Below are 19,420 nucleotides of genomic sequence, written 5' to 3'. Positions count from 1 at the left end.
TGCTTCTTGTTTGCACCCTGACTGGGGATTGAACCCACAGCCTCAGCATGTGCTCTGAGCAGGAATCCTTCTCGTGACCTTTTGGTTTTTATGGGATGGTGCTCCAGCCAACTGAACCACACTGGCCAGGGCAAAAGCATATGTCCTTTAAAAAAAATAGTTGGAAAACCACATCATGAATAGTATTCAAGCCTCTGCTTGACTACTCAGTGTAACTCTATGGTGTTTCTGACACTAACCAGTGATGATTGTTCTAATTGTTCATTGGCTACATAAGCATCAGTTACTTTTCTTGTACCTCCTGCCATTAAACTTAGCTTTTGCCTGCTGAAAGCAAAAATTCACAAAGTAGGTTCACTCTTTTACCTAATAGTCTTGAATATTTAAACATTGCTTTTATGGATTGGTTATAGTATTGTGGAACAGTCCATTCTGATACAGATCCTTTCGGGGCTGGATGAGAATGTTGATAATTACTATTCTTTGGCTTGTATTGCTATAGGGATTCTGGAGCCACAATGCCTGGACTCTGCCATTTCCTTCTGTGTGATCTGTTACTCATTACTTCCCTCTTCAAGCATGTTTCCTCAATAGCAAAATGGGGACAAAAATAGTATCTACCTCACAGGTTTGTAGTGAGAGTTAAATGAGAAAATGCATGTAATGTGTATGTCTCCGTCATAGAGTTAAGTGTTCAGTAAATGTGGACTAATAACAATAACAATGCTATCATTCCCATGAAGACAAGAAGAAAGTGTTATGTATTTTTTTTTCTGGGCACAAGAGCACAGATATAATTTCATAGTTGTAGGCAGCCTGCTAGTTGGGGCATGAGGGGTGAATCAAAGTCTTTTTCTAAATAGAGAAATAAAATAGTACCTGTGGTTTAAGAAAAGTCAATCTAGCCTGTTAACTTTCTAAACTACCTGAAGTTCTCATCCTATGTGTAGAAAGAAATGAAATGGAGCCTAAAATTGACAGCAACATTGAACCAAGCCACACTAGATCAGCACTTAAGTGGGGAAGTAGGTTCTGGAGTTAGGCTATGGATTTTCTTCCACTGTCTGCATAAAGCTTTCACATCACATCACAAACTGTTTTAAAAACTCATTTGGAACCCTGGTTGGTGTGGCTCAGTGGATTAAGTCCTGGCCTGCAAACCAAAGTGTGACTGGTTTGATTCCCAGTCAGGGCACATGCCTGGGTTGCCGGCAAGGTCCCCAGTAGGGGGCGTGCAAGAGGCAACCACACACTGATGTTTCTCCTCCTCTGTTTCTCCCCCCCCTTTTTCTCTCTCTAAAAATAGATAAACAAAATCTTAAAGAAAATAAAAATAAAAATTCTTTTGGGAATTGCCGCAGTTGTGAGCCAACAAACTACTTGCTTAAGGGAACCAAGTTGTCAGCAATAACAGTGAATGCAATTGAAGTCCAGATTTTTACTAATTAGCCCTGTTATATTGTGATGTAGCTGATCCAAGTTATATGACAACAAAGTAAAAGTTCACTTTGGGCTTTACAAACTTAGTAAGCAGAACCTAGTGAATTTAAGTCCATTTAGTTTTATCTTTTCAAAGATTCTTTCTGCACTATTCTGAAAAATACAAAGAATAAACATCACCTCATATCAGTTACCTATGGGTGACCATACTCAAAATTTCTGTGAAGTTGCTTCCAAAGATTTAGTCTCTGTACATAAAATAAACTTTTTAACTTGGTGCAGTGGCTAAGATCATGGTGCTTTGGTGTCTAAAGATTTATATTTGAGTCCTAGTTCTCTTATTCAATGTCTGTGTGGTCTTAAACAAATACTTTTATTAGGTTTAATTTCCCCATGCAGGAAAAATGGGAACTCTGGGATCTATCAAAGGGGTATGTTGCAAGTATAGTGCCTCTAAAGAGTTTGTGCTGTGCAAGGTACTGACTGTGCATTCAGGAAGGCCTGTCCCTGTGCCCTGGCAGATCCCTTTACTAGTGGACAAGATTGCTCACTCAAGGACAAGGTCTCTGCAAATCTCTCTTTCTCCTTCATTATCAGTTTTACTCCTCTTTTCATTCAAGCATTTTTTGGTTTAGATCCTTATAAATACATGCATACATACATAAATGGGGGTTTAATGCAGATAGCTTTGTGTGTTTTGATTGAGCTACGTCATGGTTTTATTTTAAGTGTGTTGAATTGGTTGTAGTGATTCTCATGCATTATTTTTGGATAATAAAATCAGAACTATAAACTAGGGTCTTTCATCCTTGACACTGCCGACATTTTGGCCAGATAACTCTTCATGGTAGGGGGTATTGTGTGCAATGCAAGATGCTTAGCAACATTTCTGTTCTCTGCTCATTAGTTGCCACTTACACGCTTCAGTTTTGACAGTTCAGTTGTGACACATTGCCACGTGTCCCTTTGATGAGCAAAATTGTCACCTATTGAAAACAGTAAACTATAAACAGTGGCTTACCTATAGTAGTTATTAAAGGGATAGTTATTTACCTATTTTTCTGATTGTTTTATAAAGTGCCATCCTATTACTAGTCTCTCCATTGAATGTTTTTGACTTTTGGAGATGACAATATGCACCTGGAATTTGCACAAGTATATATTCAGAATGCTAGTAATAGTATGGTGGTTACTGAGGTTATCTATTTGCATCTCCCCTCTCCCATCCATGACCATAATTATGAGGATAATTATAATGTAAGGTTACCATTTATGGGTGCCTACTATGTGCCAGACACAATGCCTTGGATCAGTACAGGCAGGGAGAATCATATTAAGGCAGAGTGCAGGTCAAGCTTCCTGAACCAGCTTTAGCTGAAGAGAACAGGATTCTCTTTCTACTAGAAGTAGAGTGTACATATGGTTGGAACTGAGCCCTCAAGAATAGACACACAAGAATACAGAATATGGGTATTTGTGGTTTGCTTTCCTTGGAGGGCTATCTTGAAAGAATTAGTTACAGGTTGATAACTCTTCCTACCTGTAGTTGAAATTAATTTTTAGAGACTGTGACAGGGATCTTTGAGTTGTCCTTGCTATTCTTGGATCATGGAGCATCTATGAGGAAGATAACCCATATGTAAAATTAATTCTGAGTTTGAAGGAATACTTTATATATTATTTGTTTTATTTTGTTTAAAATGAAAAAAAAACCCTATCTAATTCAAATCCTGGATCATTGTTTGATATACATGTTGAAAACTGTTGAGGGGAGAGTTTTCTGATCAAGATGACAACATAGGTAAACATGGCTTGCCTTCTTGCACAACCACATTAAAAATTACAACTGCATTGTAAACCAGCCATCACTCAGAACTGTCTGAAATCAAGTTGAATGGGAGTCTGACAACAATGGAATTAAAGAAACCACATCCATCCAGACTAGTAGGAGGAGTAGAGAATGGAATGAAGTAGTTCCACATTCACGTGTGGTGGTGGTGGATAAAAATTCAAGAGGGATATCTCAGGATGAGGAGTCCCAGCCCTACAACAAGCCCTCCAGTCCTGGGTTCCAGTTCCAGAAAGATAAGTCTCCACAACTTCTGGCTGCAAAAACCAGTGAGGATTGAGTCAGTGGAAGAAACTGCTGGAGCCCCAATCAGTTCCACTGAGCCACAGTCAGTTAAAGAACCCTCACATAGACTCACCTATTTAGACTCACTCCCTCTGAGCTTTAGCACTGGGATAGCAGCTTGAAAGGCACCAGTGGCATACAGGAGAAACAGAAGTGTCTGGCATCAAGGCGAGCAGAAGCCATTGTCCCTTTTTTTAAACCCTGCCCACACAGAACAACACAGCTGGCAAGCTGGTGTCATATCTGAAACTCCATCACCCTAACACTGTTTGCCCAGCTCTGGTGATTTCCTGAGACTGTGTCCCACCCAACTTAAGACTCTACCCAAGATGTTAACAGGCATTTCCATATGAATGGCTGGTCTTGGTTCATACTTCATAACTTCCTAAATCCTCTCAAACAAGTAACAGCCAGCCTCAGTGAGTCCTCAGCCTCCATACCGCTTCCTAAGTGGTCCCTGGCCCAGCACTACCAGCAGCCAGCCCAGATTCACAGCTTGGGTTCTCCTGGGAAACTCTAAGCCCAGCATAAGCCCCAGCCATCACAGATTGCTTTATAGCTCAGGCAGGGTGGTCCCAGGCAAAACACATATATGACCCAAATAAAAGAACAGATCAGAATTCCAGAAAAGGAACTAAACAAAAAGGAGATAAGTGGTTTCTCAGATGCTGAGTTCAAAATACTGGTTATAAGGATGCTGAAGAAACTTAGTGAGGACCTCAACAATATATAAATGATCCCATCAGAAATGAAGGATACACTCATTGAAATAAACAATAATTTACAGGGAAACAACAGTAGAGTGGATGAAGCTGAGAATCAAATCAATGGTTTGGGACATAAGGAAGAAAACAAACAACAAATCAGAACAAGAAGAAAAAAATAAAAATAAATAAATGAAGATAGTGTTAGCAGCCTCTGGGACAACTTCAGGAGGTCCAATATTCACATCAGAGGGTGCCAGAAGGAGAAGAGAAAGAGCAAGAAATTAGAAATCTATTTGAAAAAAATAGTGAAAGAAAACTTCCTTAATTTGGTGAAGGAAATAGACATGCAAGTCCAGGAAGCACAGAGAATCCCCCAAAAGATGGACAGAAAGAGGCCCACTCCAAGACACATCATAATTAAAATGCCAACAGTTAAAGAGAGAATCTTAAAAGCATCAAGAAAAAAGTAGTTACCTACAGGGGAATTCCTATCTTTCTAGCTGATTTCTCAAAAGAAATGTTGTAGACTAGAAGGGATTGGCAAGAAGTATTCAAAATCATGAGAAGTAGGGACTTACAGCCAAGATTGCTCTACCCAGAAAAACTGCCATTTAGATGGAAGGGCAGATAAAAAGCTTCCCAGACAAGAAAAAACTAAAGGAGTTCATCATCACGAAACTATTATTATATGAAATGTTAGAGTGACTTACTTAAGAAAAAGAAGATCAAAGCTATGAAGAATAAAATGGCATAAATACATATCTATCAACAATTGAATCTAGGACTTCTGGCCAAGGGGGAGGCATAGGTAGATACACTTTGCCTCCTCACACAACCAAAAGAAGGACAGCAACAATTTTAAAACAAAAAATAACCAGAACTGCCAGAATATTGAACAGTACCGAACTCCAACAGCCAAGGTGTTAAAGAAGAAATATTCATCCAGATTGGTAGGAGGGTGGAGATGGGCAGTGGGCTTGGAGAGGATGTACAGCAAGGCATCAGCTGGAGGACGAGGCAGGCCAGGCAGCAACTGGCAGGACAGCATTCCCACATGTGTGTGCAGATAAATCAGGAGGAATAAGTGGGGGGTCGGACAGATGGCATGGGAAAAGAAAGCCTCAAAAACCTCTGGCTATAAAAACCTATGGGGGTTGTGTGGTGGGAGAAACTCTGTGCCTCATAGGAGATTTCATTGGAGAGATCCACAGAGTCCTAAAATTCACACAAACCCACCCACATGAGATTCAGCCCCAGAAGGGCCCAATTTGCTTGTGGGTAGTAGGGGAAGTGACTGAAAGCCAGCTGAGAGCCAAGCAATTGGCATTGTTCCCTCTGTGACCCCTCCCCACCATACAGTGCCATAATGCAGCCAAGTGGATTACACTGCTTTGGCAAATACCTAAGGCTCTGCCCCTTACTGCGTAACAGGCATTCTAAGACAAAAAAAAAATATGGCCCAAATGAAAGACCACATAAAAGCTCCAAAAATAGAACTAAGCTATGAAGAGAGAGCCAACCTATCAGATGCAGAGTTCAAAACACTGGTAATCAGGATACTGACAGAAATGGTTGACTATGGTCGCAAAATAGAGGAAGGAGTGAAGTCCATGCAAAGTGAAATAAAGGAAAATGTATAGAGAACCAACAGTGAAGGGAAGGAAACCGGGACTCAAATCAATGATTTGGACCAGAAGGGAGAAATAAACATTCAACCAGAGCAGAATGAAGAAACAAGAATTCAAAAAAAATGAGGAGACGCTGAGGAACTTCCAGGATAACTTTTAAATGTTCCAACATTCGAATCATAGGGGTACCAGAAGGAGAATAGGAAGAGCAAGAAGTTGGAAACTTATTTTAAAAAATAATGAAGGAGAACTTCCCTGATCTGGCAAAGGAAATAGACTACCAGGAAGTCCAGGAAGCTCAGAGAATCCCAAAGAAGTTTGACCCAAGGAAGCACGCACCAAGGTATATCATTATTACATTACCCAATATTAAACATAAGGAGAGAAATCTTAAAAGCCGCATGAGGAAAGGAGAGAGTTCCCTACAAAGGAATTCCCATACGACTATCAGCTGATTCCTCAAAAGAAACCTTACAGGCAAGAAGGGGCTAGAAAGAAGTATTCCAAGTCATGAAAGACAAGGACCTCCATCCAAGATTGCTCTATCCATCAAAACTCTCATTTAGAATGAAAGGACAGATAAAGTGCTTCCCAGGTAAGGTCAAGTTAAAGGAGTTCACCATCACCAAGCCCTTATTATATGAAATGTTAAAGGGATTTAGAAAAAGAAGATGATCAAAACTATGAACAGTAAAATGACAACAAACTCACAACTATCAGCAACCAAACCTAAAAAAAAAATGAAGACAAAAACAAACTAAGCATACAGCTAGAACAGGAACAGAATCACAGAAATGGAGATCACATGGAGGGTTATCACTGGGGAGAGGGAAGGGGGAGAATGGGAGAAAAGGTACAGGGAATAAGAAGCATAAATGGTAGGTACACAATAGATGGGAGGTTAAGAGTAGTGTAGGAAATGGAGAAGCCAAAGAACTTATATATATGACCCATGGGCGTGAACTAAGTGGGCGGTGGGGGTGGAGCAGAATGCTGGTGGGAGTGGTTATTCAGGGCAGAGGGGAATAAAAGGACAACTGTAGTAGCAGAATCAATAAAATATATTTTAAAAATAACATTTTGACATAAAGAAAGACAGTCAAATCTAATAAACAAATTAAGCAAATGAGAAGAACAGAGGCAATATCATGGAAATGGAGAGAATTTTGATGGTTGCCAGATGAGAGGGGCTTTGGGGAAATGGGTGAAGAGTATAGGAATTAAGAAGTACAAAAGGTAGTTACAGCATAGCCGTGAGGATATAAAGTACAGTATAGGAAATGGAGTAGCCCGAGAACTTACACGCATGACCCATGGACATGAACAATGGTGTGGGGATTGCCTCATAGAGTCTGGGTGCTGGGTGGAGGGGGCAACAGGAGAAATATTGGGACAACAGTAATAGCATAATCAATAAAATATAATTAAAAATTTTTGATGGGAGAATTTATTTAAAATTTAATCATTTTGATTTTATTTGGACATTTATTGCTTGTCACTTTTATTTGCTGGGAATATCATTTTATTTTTTAATTTATTTTATTTTATTTTTTTTTAAGTTTTTTTTTAAGATCTTATTTATTTTTTAGAGAAGGAAGGAGGGAGAAAGAGGGAGAGAGAGGGAGAGAGAGGGAGAAACATCGATGTGCCGTTGCTGGGGGTCATGGCCTGCAACCCAGACATGTACCCTGACTGGGAATCGAACCTGCGACACTTTGGTTTGCAGCCCGCACTCAATCCACTGAGCTACACCAGCCAGGGCTCATTTTATTTTTAAATATTAACTATAGTCTAGTGTAAGTAATTACTAAGAGCTAGTTTTCAAATCTTAACATGATAAGTAAAGACAATTAAAGCCTTTAGCATACTTTATTAGTGACTTAGTTATGTTGACTCATGCTGTACTTAATGGTCTTCTTATTTCTTGTTGCCAGACTGACATCAATAAAATTGTCTCAGGACACACCTGAGAAGGTTTAGATAATTATCACATTAATGGGACTATTATTTCTTAGTGAGCCTTCTGTGTTTAGCACCTGTTTGATATGGATAAGTGCTTTTCAATATCTCAGTGGTACCACTTCCAGGATGACTTTTGGTGGATGATTCTTATAGCCTGAATCATTAATGTATCTCCCTCCCCCTTTTTTTTACTGTGTTTTATGATATTTAAACAATCTTTTAATTGTAATATATATCATAAGTGTTCAGTTTGATGAATTTCACAAACTGAACACACATTTATAGCCAGTAATTGGCCAGTATCCCAGAAGCTTCCCTCATGCTTCCTTTTAATCACTATCCCTTGATTTTACTTGTGTCCTTGTACTTTATGTGTATGGTAGGATACAGTATTTATTCTTTTGCATCTAGCTTCTTTCATTCAACCTTATTAGTGAGATTCATCCTTATTGTTATGCTTTGTTGCACATTATTTTCTTTGCTGTATACCATTCCATTGTAGGAATGTGTCACAGGTTATCTTTTCACTGTTGATGGACATTTGATCATTTTTAGTTTTAGTTATTAGGAATAGTATTGCTATAAACATACAAATGCATTGATTCGGGGTGAATTGTTAGGTCTTACTGTCAGTTTTGTATGTGCTTTTAGTATATACTACCATTTTCTAATAATGGTTGTACTAATATGCATTCCCACCAGCAGTGGTTGAGAGTTTGGGTTGCCTCATAACTTCTCTATCACCTGGTATTTTTCTGACTTTTTCATTTCAGTAATTCTGGTAGGTACACAGTGGTATCTCAGAAAATCTCCTATGGCTAAAATAAGCTGAATTTGAGGCATCGTGGGGCTGTAATCTGTCACATCACACTCTGGCGCCTAAGCCTCACTTGTTTCTCTTCCCTGAGTACAGTCCTTGCTTCTGCTTGGGCCAGGCATGATCTTCAGGCTACACCCAGAATTGGCCAATACCCCCAGAGAAGAAAACAGGTGATGATCATCAGCTCATCCTGGGGCTCGCCTCTCTGTGGAATTCCAGTTCCTGCAATCCTCATTGCTGTTACAACTCTCCAACATCTTTTAAAATGAGGTTCTTGTGCCCTGGCTGATGTGGCTCAGCGCATTGGAGCATTGTCCCGTAAACCTAAAGGTTTGATTCCTAGTCAGGGCACTTTTATAGGTTGAGAGTTCAGTCCCCATTTGGGGCACATAGGAGAGGCAACCAATGGATGTTTATCTCCCTCTCTTTAAAAATCAATAAGCATGTCCTCGGATAAAGATTAAAAAAATATTTTTGTAATTTGTTGTGGCTTTTTCTAGTTCTTGAACCTGAATCAGGTTGCCATGACCTACACAGAAATGAAAGTTGTCAGTAGATTCTTGGGATTTTTATACAATCATGTCACCTGTGGATAATAGGTTTTTTTTCCTTCTTCTATCTCATCTAGAGATAGAAGTATAGTGTAGAGATAGAAGATAGTGTATTTTCTTTTTCTTGCATTATTGGACTGGTCAGAATTATCACTACAGTGTTGACTAGAAGAGATGATAATGGTATCCTGTTTCCTTCATCCCCAGGATGAAGGGGGATAATGGTATCCTGGGGATGAAGGAATATTCTCCCTTTTATTTTTAGTTTGCTGACTTTTTTAAAAAAAAGATGAATGATTGTTGAATTTAGTTAAGTACTTTTTCTACAACTACCAAGATGATTACATGATTTTTCTTTTTTTCTGTTCCTATGGCTTAATGGATGCATCAAAAAAATAAATTACCCATAAGCCTACCATATCTACTGTGATAATTATTTTCATATTCCTTTTCATACATGAAATAATTCTATATACTCTTTTCTCTCTTTAAACCTGCTATCCATTTAATCTTGCCATACATTTTCCTTTCTATTTTTTGTTAGCAAAGTATAGTGAGATAATATTGTTCTCAGCCCAGGGACTTGTTTGGTAGATCAGAAGCATTCTTCCAGGCTCCTTCCACTATCTGTCTCTTTTATATGGGGAGGAAGAAGAGGAAAACAAAAAACTTTTCTCCCACTATTTATTTTGACATATTTAAATTTTATTTCCTCGTTTTTGGTTTTGGGGATTGTTAGGGAGGAGGAGAATGGGGTCAGGGAGGACTGTGGGGGTGGTAATTGGGAGCTGAGGAAGAAAGCCAAGTGTAATTTCCTTAAGCACCTCCTTCTCCTCCTCCCCTTCCCTGTGCCTCCTCTTTCCTTATAAGTCCTGGCTTTGTCACAGATCAAGTGTGTGAATGCCTCTGGGCAAATCACTTAATCACTGAGCTTTTGTTTCTTCCTGTGGGGTTAGGGAGAATGGAAAGATTAAATTAGCAGTTTGTAAAGCATGTGACATTTGAAAAATGGTGTGATTGTTAGGATTAATTTTGTACAGTGGCCTCTACATCACATTTTCTTTTTAAATTTAATCAGTAAATTTTATATTTTTTAAATTTAATCTTTATTGTATTTTTTCCGTTACCATTTAGTCTCCTTATGTACTCCACCCTCCAAACATCACACTGGTGTCCATGAGTCCTTTTTCCTTTTTGCTCAGTCCCTCCACCCTGGAGCCTAGTGCCTTCTCGCCACTAGCTGTCATCCTGCTCTCCATCTATGAGTCTGTCCCTCAGATTTTCTGAAGATTACCTGTAGAGGAAGGATACTTGTGAAACACCCTTGGTTCCCAAATATTATCTGCTCTTATTCTGCAAATGCCCTTCTTCCACCATGAAGCTCCAAGCCATTGTACCTTATCGTTAGCTCAGAATGTCATACGTACCATTTTTACCTTTCTTTCTCTGAACCTCTTATGCACGTTGGGGTCTCTCTCTTATATATTTGGGGTTTGTATACATACATACATACCTAATTAAATTTAGTTATTTCTCTTGTTAATTTTCTCATGTTGATTAAATTATTAGTCCACCCGAAGGAATCTAGAAGGTAAAGTATCTTCCTCCCCTACATAAGCTTGTCATTTTTGGAGTAATCAGCCCTTGATATATAGCACCAAGACTACAACAAAATTTGCAAAAACACGGATCTCTAAAATGATGCTGCTGTAGGATTCCTTTAAATTGCAACCATCCTTATTCATTTAAGTATTTGTTTATTTTTCCTTGTAAACTTCTTCCCAGAGGGCACAGAATTAGAGCAGCTGACATTTTGCCAGGAACAAAGGCAAAGCCTCTCATCATGGGAAAATAGGGTTTAATTGACCGGATTTTAGATTGTACCCACCTTTATGAGGCAGCTGGTGTAGGATATGCTATAACTGAAGAGCTACGGGTAGATGGTTCCCTGAGAAATGTAATTTTTTTTAGCTCAAGTAATGTAAATAGTATTTGGGAATATGGAGTCTTACAGTGAGGCATGCTAGGGCTGATACCATCACCACCTTCACATTCTCTTACTTACCTTTGCTTTCTGTGGGGAACAAATGTTTGTGGTGTGGTTCTGTTTTGAGGCATTTTCTCCTTGGACACTTCCCTCATTCAGGAGTGCCACAGGGTAAGCTCAGTTTACACCTGTGGTTTGGGAGTGGGTAGATAGATTCCACGGAAGGGAGGTTTTGATACATAATTGGTTATTAGCATGATCATTTGCCTGTTTAGGTTTATAGGTCATGTAATTAGAATTAGAAATGGATCAGGTCTAACTTTATGTCTGGGACTGTGGCGTGGGTAGGGAACAAAGGGCAAAGTAAAGTTTCTCAGTCTATTCAGGACACTGTGAAACACTTAAAGAGAAATGAAAGAAAAAGGACTATAAAAGGTCATCTAAAGAAAGGATTATTTGCAGAGAAAAATTTCTTCTTGGTATGAGAGTTTGGAAATGACCTACTTGGGAATTCATTTTTGCAAACCTGAAATTTAGGCCTTTGCATGTCAAGATAAAAGTCGAGGATGTCTCAGTGGAAGTTCTGGTTGTAGTTCTGTTAGTACCAAGCTCTTGTGTTTCCACTTTATGCCTTGTGTTTTTTCTCACCACCAGTCCTTTGCTCAGGTGTTCCCTTCCTTTTACTTGGCTTGCTTTTGCTCACTCTCTTTCCTCTCCCCCCTCCTGGGAAATTTGGTGCGCCCCTCTCACGACTCCTCTGGTGCCCGGGGGATAAACTGTGTCACCACAGTTTCATATCTGTCACTAGACTGGGTTCCTTCAGAGTAAGGGCTGTGGCATATTCATTTTTATAGACAGCATGCATGATGTAGTGTCTGGATCTTAATAAACCTCCTTAAACATTTGTTTGCATATGCGGGTGCTGGGTGGGCACAGTTCAGAACTGAGTTCTAATTGTAACTCTGCTGTATGATCTTAGACAAGTGATTTAAGGTCTCCAATCTTCAGTTTCCTTCTGAGTAAGATAGGGGACTAACATCTGGGGATCTTGTTAAAATGCAGATTCCAGCTAAGTAGGTCTCTGGTAGCCTCTGCTATTTTACATTTTGACAAGCTCCCAAAGAAGAGTCAGAGTTGCTAGTCCACAAACTGCAAAGAACTAGATAACATCTAATGGTTCTTCCAGGTTTTACCTTCTGCGTTTTTAGTTATTGTTTTAAATTCTAAACAGAATTACAAAATAATGCTGTAATTACTGAATCTCTCCAGTTTTATCAGAATGCTGAACACTGACAATTCTGTGTCTTAAGACGAAGTTTCCAATGTAGGATAAACACCCTGAAGTTGAAAGTAATTTTATTGCTTCTAAGATTTTGACTTTGACAGGTTAAAAATATCAAGTAAATGTCTGGTAAAGCATTTGATTTAGCACTAACTTGTCATCTAAAAGTCAGAATGCTTGCTTGCTTACTCTTTGTTTGGTGCATATTGGAGAACATTTGCAATAAATAAAATTACTTTTGAAGGCTTTATGCTAATGAGGTGAGATGGATAGACATGTGATCTCCTGAGTATAAATACAGAGACAGGCAAGCTGTTGATGAATTCATCATCAGAGGAGGAGTTCCAGATCATTTCCTTCAGTTCCCTAGAAGGTGAGAATCACATTGTCGAAGGACGTGTTGATAGATACGCTACAGGTAAAGCCAGCCTGTGCTTGTCGAATATGGATTGCTGGGGAGGGTCTTGTTTGAAAATGTTGCTATTATTTCCTTTGGCTTCTGCTTCTTCAGGTAGTCATGATATTTGATTTGGGAGCATTGCCAGCTTGGAAATTTTTAGTTGTCCTTGATCTTGTATACAAAAGTCTAAAAGTAGTTGGACTAATTTTTATGTTTGATTTATAGAATATATCTATCTCTTTATTTTTAGACACACCAGGGATATTAATCAGACATAGCTTCAGTGCCCAAATGAGTTACATAATACCTCTGATCATATTATTTCCTTTATGAAAATGAAAATATGGACAAGAAAAATTGAACACTGAAAAAAGTACAAAATGTAGCCTGTAGTTGAGGGTGGTTATCTTGATTATAATGAATGTTTCACCTCCCACAGAATAAGACAATTTTTCCTACCAAAGTGAACTGTATTTCATCTCCTCGGTGCAGTTGTGGGTTAGAGCTCCACCATAAGCATCAGCAGCATTATCATCATTACATTTTAATCGCTTGTCACTTTTGGTTCCCCTTAATCAAACTAGCTGGGCAAGCACAGTAAAGGGCTTTGGGTGTAAACAATGGCAATGGAGCCAAAATAGCCTTTAGTTTTGCTCCTGTTTAGTGGAATTCATCACCAGAATTCAATCCCTTCCCTTCCTCTAGTAGAGCCTTGCAGGCAGAAGCTTAGGCATCTCTGTGGTGCACACTGAGCTTTCTTTCTTTAAAAATTTTTTTTAAAAATTGATTTCAGAGAAAGAGAGGGGAAGGGAAAGAAGAAGAGGGAGAAAGAGAGAAACATTGATTTGTTGTTCCACTTACGCTTTCATTGATTGATTCTTGTATGTGCTCTGATAGGGATTGAACCTGCAACCTTGGCACCTGGGGATGATCATCTAACCGTCTGAGCAACCCACCTTTTAATGCTGCTGTTCTGGCTATGGGGTCTTAATGGAGGCTGCCTCGTGGCTTATTTAATCTTGATGTTGCTCTAGGTTGGAGCTTAATTTTTTTAAGTAATTTATATTGAACCCAAATTAAGGTTTTGAAACCCAGCTATTTACTGAAGGCATTTACTGCAGTACAAACAGATTATCCTTGGGGAAATACCTTAACCTGTCTTTGGGGGCTTGGATAGACCATTTTTGGTTACCCTGGAATTTTTTTTTTAAACCACAAAACAGCATTTTTAAGACTTTGCACTCAGATGTTTCCATCTGCCTTTGACATTGGTCTTAAAAGTGACTTATGGCTTATGAAGTAGAAAGGAGTGGTTTATAATGCCTTTTTACTTGTAAATTGCTTTTGAATTTTCCAACAGCAGGCTTATATTCCAAAAGTGTTAGTATTATATTTTATATTATTTTTCAATAAATTTCACTATAAATAATAAAGACTATTTACTATAAATAAGGCAAAACTATTAGCAGTGTCTCTGCAAAGTACTATCTGGTTTTAAAAAAACAGTATTATACCTGTTGTATGACCTATACTACTGATCTTTAATATTCCAAATATTCTTTTCAAAAGAAGATATCAGAGACAATCTTAATAGGAGCAAACAAACCTCTTTGGTCTGTCAGTTCTTACTCAGAAGAATAGTTATAGATGATTTTAGAAAGGAAGCTTTCATGAAAAGCGAACTGGAGTTTTTCCTCCATTAATCTCGAGAGATTTTAACACAGAAAATAAAGCTTTTATCCAATATAATTGTATGTCTATTTTTGTCCACTCTGATTTACTTTTAAAGCTGATGTCTGTCAGTCTTTAAGGAGCAGTCAGATCCACTTCTTTTGTCTTCCAGATGAGAAGCAAATGTGTTATTAGCACAGGGTCATTTTCCTCTATCGTTTCAAATATGTTTTTGGCTTTACTTGGTTAGTATGTTGATCTACTAATAGCAGCCTTAGTTTTTGTCTCTTAAGCAGTTCCCAACATAGACAAAAATATCACCTACTCTTACTCTCAAAAACATATGTACCCCATGCTCTGGAAATCCCTTCATTACACTAATAATCCTTGCATAGCAGTAGTCCTCAGGACTCTGTGCTGGTAGTCCCTTTCCAGAACTGTAACTCTAGCTTCCCTAGAGGAGAAAGGAGAGGATTGTGAGAGGAAGGGAAGGACGTCCTTTGTGAGACAATTTAACATCTCTGCTAAGGTCTCTGGACTTGTTCTGCCCTGGCACTCACCTCTGCACTAGACTACAAAAATTATTTAGGGGTCCTTCCAACTTTGTTTGTTTTTATGTTTCCTACTTTATTTGCCATGACTCATAGGACAGCCCAGGTCTCTTATTTTGCATTAGGACTTTATAGGAGTTTTCCTCATTGGAGGTTGTTCCCTATGTTCTGGGCATATGAATACCAGACTGATGAGTTGTAGATCTGCCCTATTTTTGAATATCATCAGGTTGAGCAATGTTTTTGATGACCCAATAATAATTCTTACACCTCTCACCTTATTTACTCTAGGAGATGCCACTGAAATATGTGGAAAGCGGTTATTGGTAATTGAAAACTATTCTAGGTCAGCCCATTGACCAATTCATGGCCCAACCCATTCTGTCTCAAATCCCCATTCATGTGCTGTCCTAAATATGGCTCTATGAAAACAATATTGTTAACATCTCTCTGAAAGAATGATGGGTAAAGAGGGAGGGAGGAGTGGAATGATTATACCCAGTAGATAGGCTGTAAAAAGTTTCATCCAGGTATATATTTTTTAATCTGGCGATGCACTGTATATGTTTGCTTGGTGTTACTTTGTGCTTTAAAAAAAAAAGCCACATTCTAACAGTTAACTTTTTTCTTTTAAGTTTTCAAAAAAAGACCTACAGCAAAATGAATAATCCAGCTATCAAGAGACTAGAAAATCACATTGTCAAATCTCCAGAAGACAAGCGAGAATACCGTGGGCTAGAGCTGGCCAATGGCATCAAAGTACTTCTCATCAGTGATCCCACCACAGACAAGTCATCAGCAGCGCTTGATGTACACATAGGTATGATTTAAAATTGTGAATAAAGCTTTGTTCAGTTTCATTGACCTAATGCTGACATTTATGAGAACTTTCCGTTTTTGTGCAAATAAAGACCCACCTAACACTTGCCAATTGAATGTACCTTACTTTGTGCAGGAGCCCTGTATATATATTTGTACAGGTACTGGTAATCTACAGTTAAAGTCTAAATTAAACGATCTTACATTTATCAAGAGTATCTTGTTAGGTTCCTGGCTGAGGTGACCTAGCAGCAAGGACATTCATTCCCATCCTTTAATGAAACAGTTCTAATGCTTTTCCTTTTGTAAACTTGGTACACTGGGAAATATTGTATTTCCTAGATTTTTGTGTGTACATTTCTTCCATATTTAATGATGCTTTATACTCAGATTGCTTCTTACCTATATGTACATTTAGTGAGGCATGTTTTTCCTTTTTCTCTCTCTGAAAAGCTTTTATTTAACTCAGTGGCATTTAAAATTGAGAAAATAAGGTAATAATCACCATAGTTTGAACAAATAATTATTGCTGAGCACCATGTAGTATGCTTTGCAAATATCATATAATTTTTATTCACACAACTCTAAGTTACATATGTATGGAAAAGAGACTGAGGCAAGATGGATAAAGTATCAGTCTCAAAGTTTCACAGCTAGCAGAGCTGCTAACCCCCAAACCAGTACCCTATGCTATAGGTTCCTGAAAAAAATAAAATAAAAATAAAACCAGTAAATTCAATTATTTCCCTCCAATGTGTTGTGTGAGGAAACTAATGTCCAGAGAGGTTAAAATCTGCCCAAGGTCACCAACTAATTAATGTCAAAAGATGGGGCTAGAACTAAATGATATCATTTTAGAGCAGCTGTGCTTAACTTTCTGTAACTGTGTGGTTGGAGATGTCATACTAACAGAAGTTTCACATCATCTGTAACTTGCCCGTACTTGGTATCTTTCAACATAAAAAAATGATTGGTTGTATATATATGTTTTTCTCTTTTTTCAGGTTCGTTGTCAGATCCTCCAAATATTCCTGGCCTGAGTCATTTTTGTGAACATATGCTATTTTTGGGAACAAAGAAATATCCTAAAGAAAATGAATACAGCCAGTTTCTCAGTGAGCATGCAGGAAGTTCAAATGCTTTTACTAGTGGAGAGCATACCAACTACTATTTTGATGTTTCCCATGAACACCTAGAAGGTGCCCTAGACAGGTAATGCTGAGTACTCTATGAATTATCCAGCTTTGTGCACTTACCACATTAATACTAGTAACAGTAACATTATTAAAATTATTACTTTTACAAAAATGTCTTCATAGCTTTATAGCTTAACAAAAATTATTTTAATCAGTATCTTTTCCCCTGGGTTTTGCAAAAAAGAAAAATGATAATAAATGATCTCAAATATTTACTTTTTTTGTAGGGAAAAAATAATGGTATGACTTTAACCAGCCTGCAGGCCTAATAGAATATTTTATTGACTTATAAAATTCTCACCAGTCCTTCCCATTCTAACTGGTATTACATATGAAGCAGGTGATAAAGAATAAATTATAAAAATGCAGTGGATCTCTTTTCAAACATATTCCTGTTCCAGAATGCTAGAATATAAATACTCTATTTTCAAGAAAACTTAGTAGAGACAGAATGTTTCGACCTGCAGTTTCAACCCTGGGGACATTTGGTGAAAGTATTTTCTATGGCAAGCTCCCTTAGGCCAATTAATTTCTTGGTCAATATTCTATAGAGCTAACAATGAAATTTTTTTGTTATATCAGTGATTTGATTCATTATTAAAAATGTAATTTTTCTTGGTGAATTTTTATAGTTTTCTGTGTTAGCAAGGTGTAATCTGAACCTCTTTAGTGGGTCTGTAATGAGTTTGACTTTGCGGTGTTAGTAATTGTCAGCTTTATTTGCTTAATTATATTAATAATAGTCAATCTATTTTTTAAGAAACCTAATAGTTTGAATTTTTTCCTTAGCTCAGAGAATATTAACAGGGTAAAGGCAGGGGTTTAGGATTCGTGACTAGGTCAGAGTAGCCTGTTTCTTACTCATTCCAGCTTATGTTTCAGTCTGTAGGCAGCAGCTTTGAGGTATAGTCATCTTTTATATGTATTCCCAGAAGACTAACATTAATGAGTTCCCTGGGATCATACACTGAATTTAATTTCCTGCCTTACAAATGGTACTGCAGATGTTCATATAATAGATCTCTGTATGATGGAGGATATATGTTACTTGGCTCAGAGTGAAAAAACCACTTATATAAGGGCATCTTTTTAAAAAAATTGCTTATACAGTACTGTGTCATGATTGTGACCCTTTATGTGGGCCTACCCAGCTACAGTATGTGGCTATTAGGTGCTTTTCCCAGCCTGAATATATTGAGGTGTAGGTAAAAGAGGTTCCACGTCCAGAAATAGCTCTGTTTCAATATATCTTTGATTATAGACTACAGATAGTTGGATATGTCTTCGGATTGGTGTGTGTAGACTACTTAGCATAGTATTATATCCACTATATACCTAAAATAAATATCAAATAATAATAGCCCCCTTGACAACTGGACTGCATGAGGTACAGTTACGCAGATGTTATAGTCTCAGGAGTCTCTTAGGTCCACTGGATAGTAGTTCCATTCAGACAGACCCTCTGCTCTTGACTTCATCTGAATTCTGGACCTTGTTTTTATAAGATGGGGACTAAAGTTTTTTAAGAAGAATCACTATGAAATCATGATGTAAATCGCAACCTGATATAGGAAAGTTAATTTATTAACAAAGTATCGTACTTAAAATTTAGTACTACTATTAAAGAATAGCCATAAGAAAAGCATGTTGGTTACTTATGTTAGAGTTACATGCCATGTTATTTGTTGAATCACTGCTTATTAAAATTTTAAAATACTCATTGTTTCATAGGAGCCCATAGTTATGTTAGACTACTATGTCATAGGTTTTTCACTCCATTTTTTTCACTAATGAAAGTAGGTTTGTTTATTTTTCTCCAAAAAGAAACAAGTTCAAATATAGCCTTTTAAAAGTAGGTTACTTAGTTTGTCCCAAAATATCTGAGTCTTAGTGATATTGCACCTAAAACTGTAAATTTAAGATTTATTTGCCTAAGAACGATCACCTGCCTTTTCCTTTTTTGGAGAATTAGCCATATATAACAAGGATTTTCATAGATACGCCAAACTGCAAATCCTAAATGGACTGCTGCTGTCTCCATAAGTCTGCCTTGATTTTGCTTTTGTGACATTGTGATTTATATTAAGAAATATATATTTGGTCATCTTTTTCTAGTCCTGACTCATAACTCCTAAAACCCTTGCAAATTCCTAAGTGATGAGAGCTGTAAGGATGTCATTGGTTATGTTTCTGAGGACTTTGGGGAAGCCTCTGGGTTCCCTGGGAGAGGGAGCATGTGATTAGGGAGTTGGAACCTATAGTCCCACCTCTA

The 19,420-nt window shown here is 37.9% G+C and overlaps 1 protein-coding gene across 4 annotated transcripts in view; it reads left to right on the top strand.

The window, feature by feature from the left end:
- IDE (insulin degrading enzyme) overlaps positions 1–19,420 on the top strand; it is a 92,763-nt gene that overhangs the window by 17,042 nt on the left and 56,301 nt on the right. For 3 of the 4 annotated variants that reach the window (XM_036026997.1, XM_028511470.2, XM_028511471.2), the window contains exons 2-3: positions 15,769–15,953; positions 16,957–17,164. In XM_036026997.1, the coding sequence (XP_035882890.1) occupies positions 15,769–15,953; positions 16,957–17,164 (393 nt within the window). Of the gene's footprint in view, positions 1–539; positions 629–15,768; positions 15,954–16,956; positions 17,165–19,420 lie in introns of those variants that run through there. The other variant, XM_036026998.1, reaches the window with a different exon arrangement.

Source organism: Phyllostomus discolor, chromosome 5 (assembly GCF_004126475.2).
Source record: "Phyllostomus discolor isolate MPI-MPIP mPhyDis1 chromosome 5, mPhyDis1.pri.v3, whole genome shotgun sequence".
In the NCBI taxonomy this organism is placed as follows: Eukaryota; Metazoa; Chordata; class Mammalia; order Chiroptera; family Phyllostomidae; genus Phyllostomus; species Phyllostomus discolor.
This window is presented reverse-complemented; position numbering and strand designations above follow the sequence as displayed.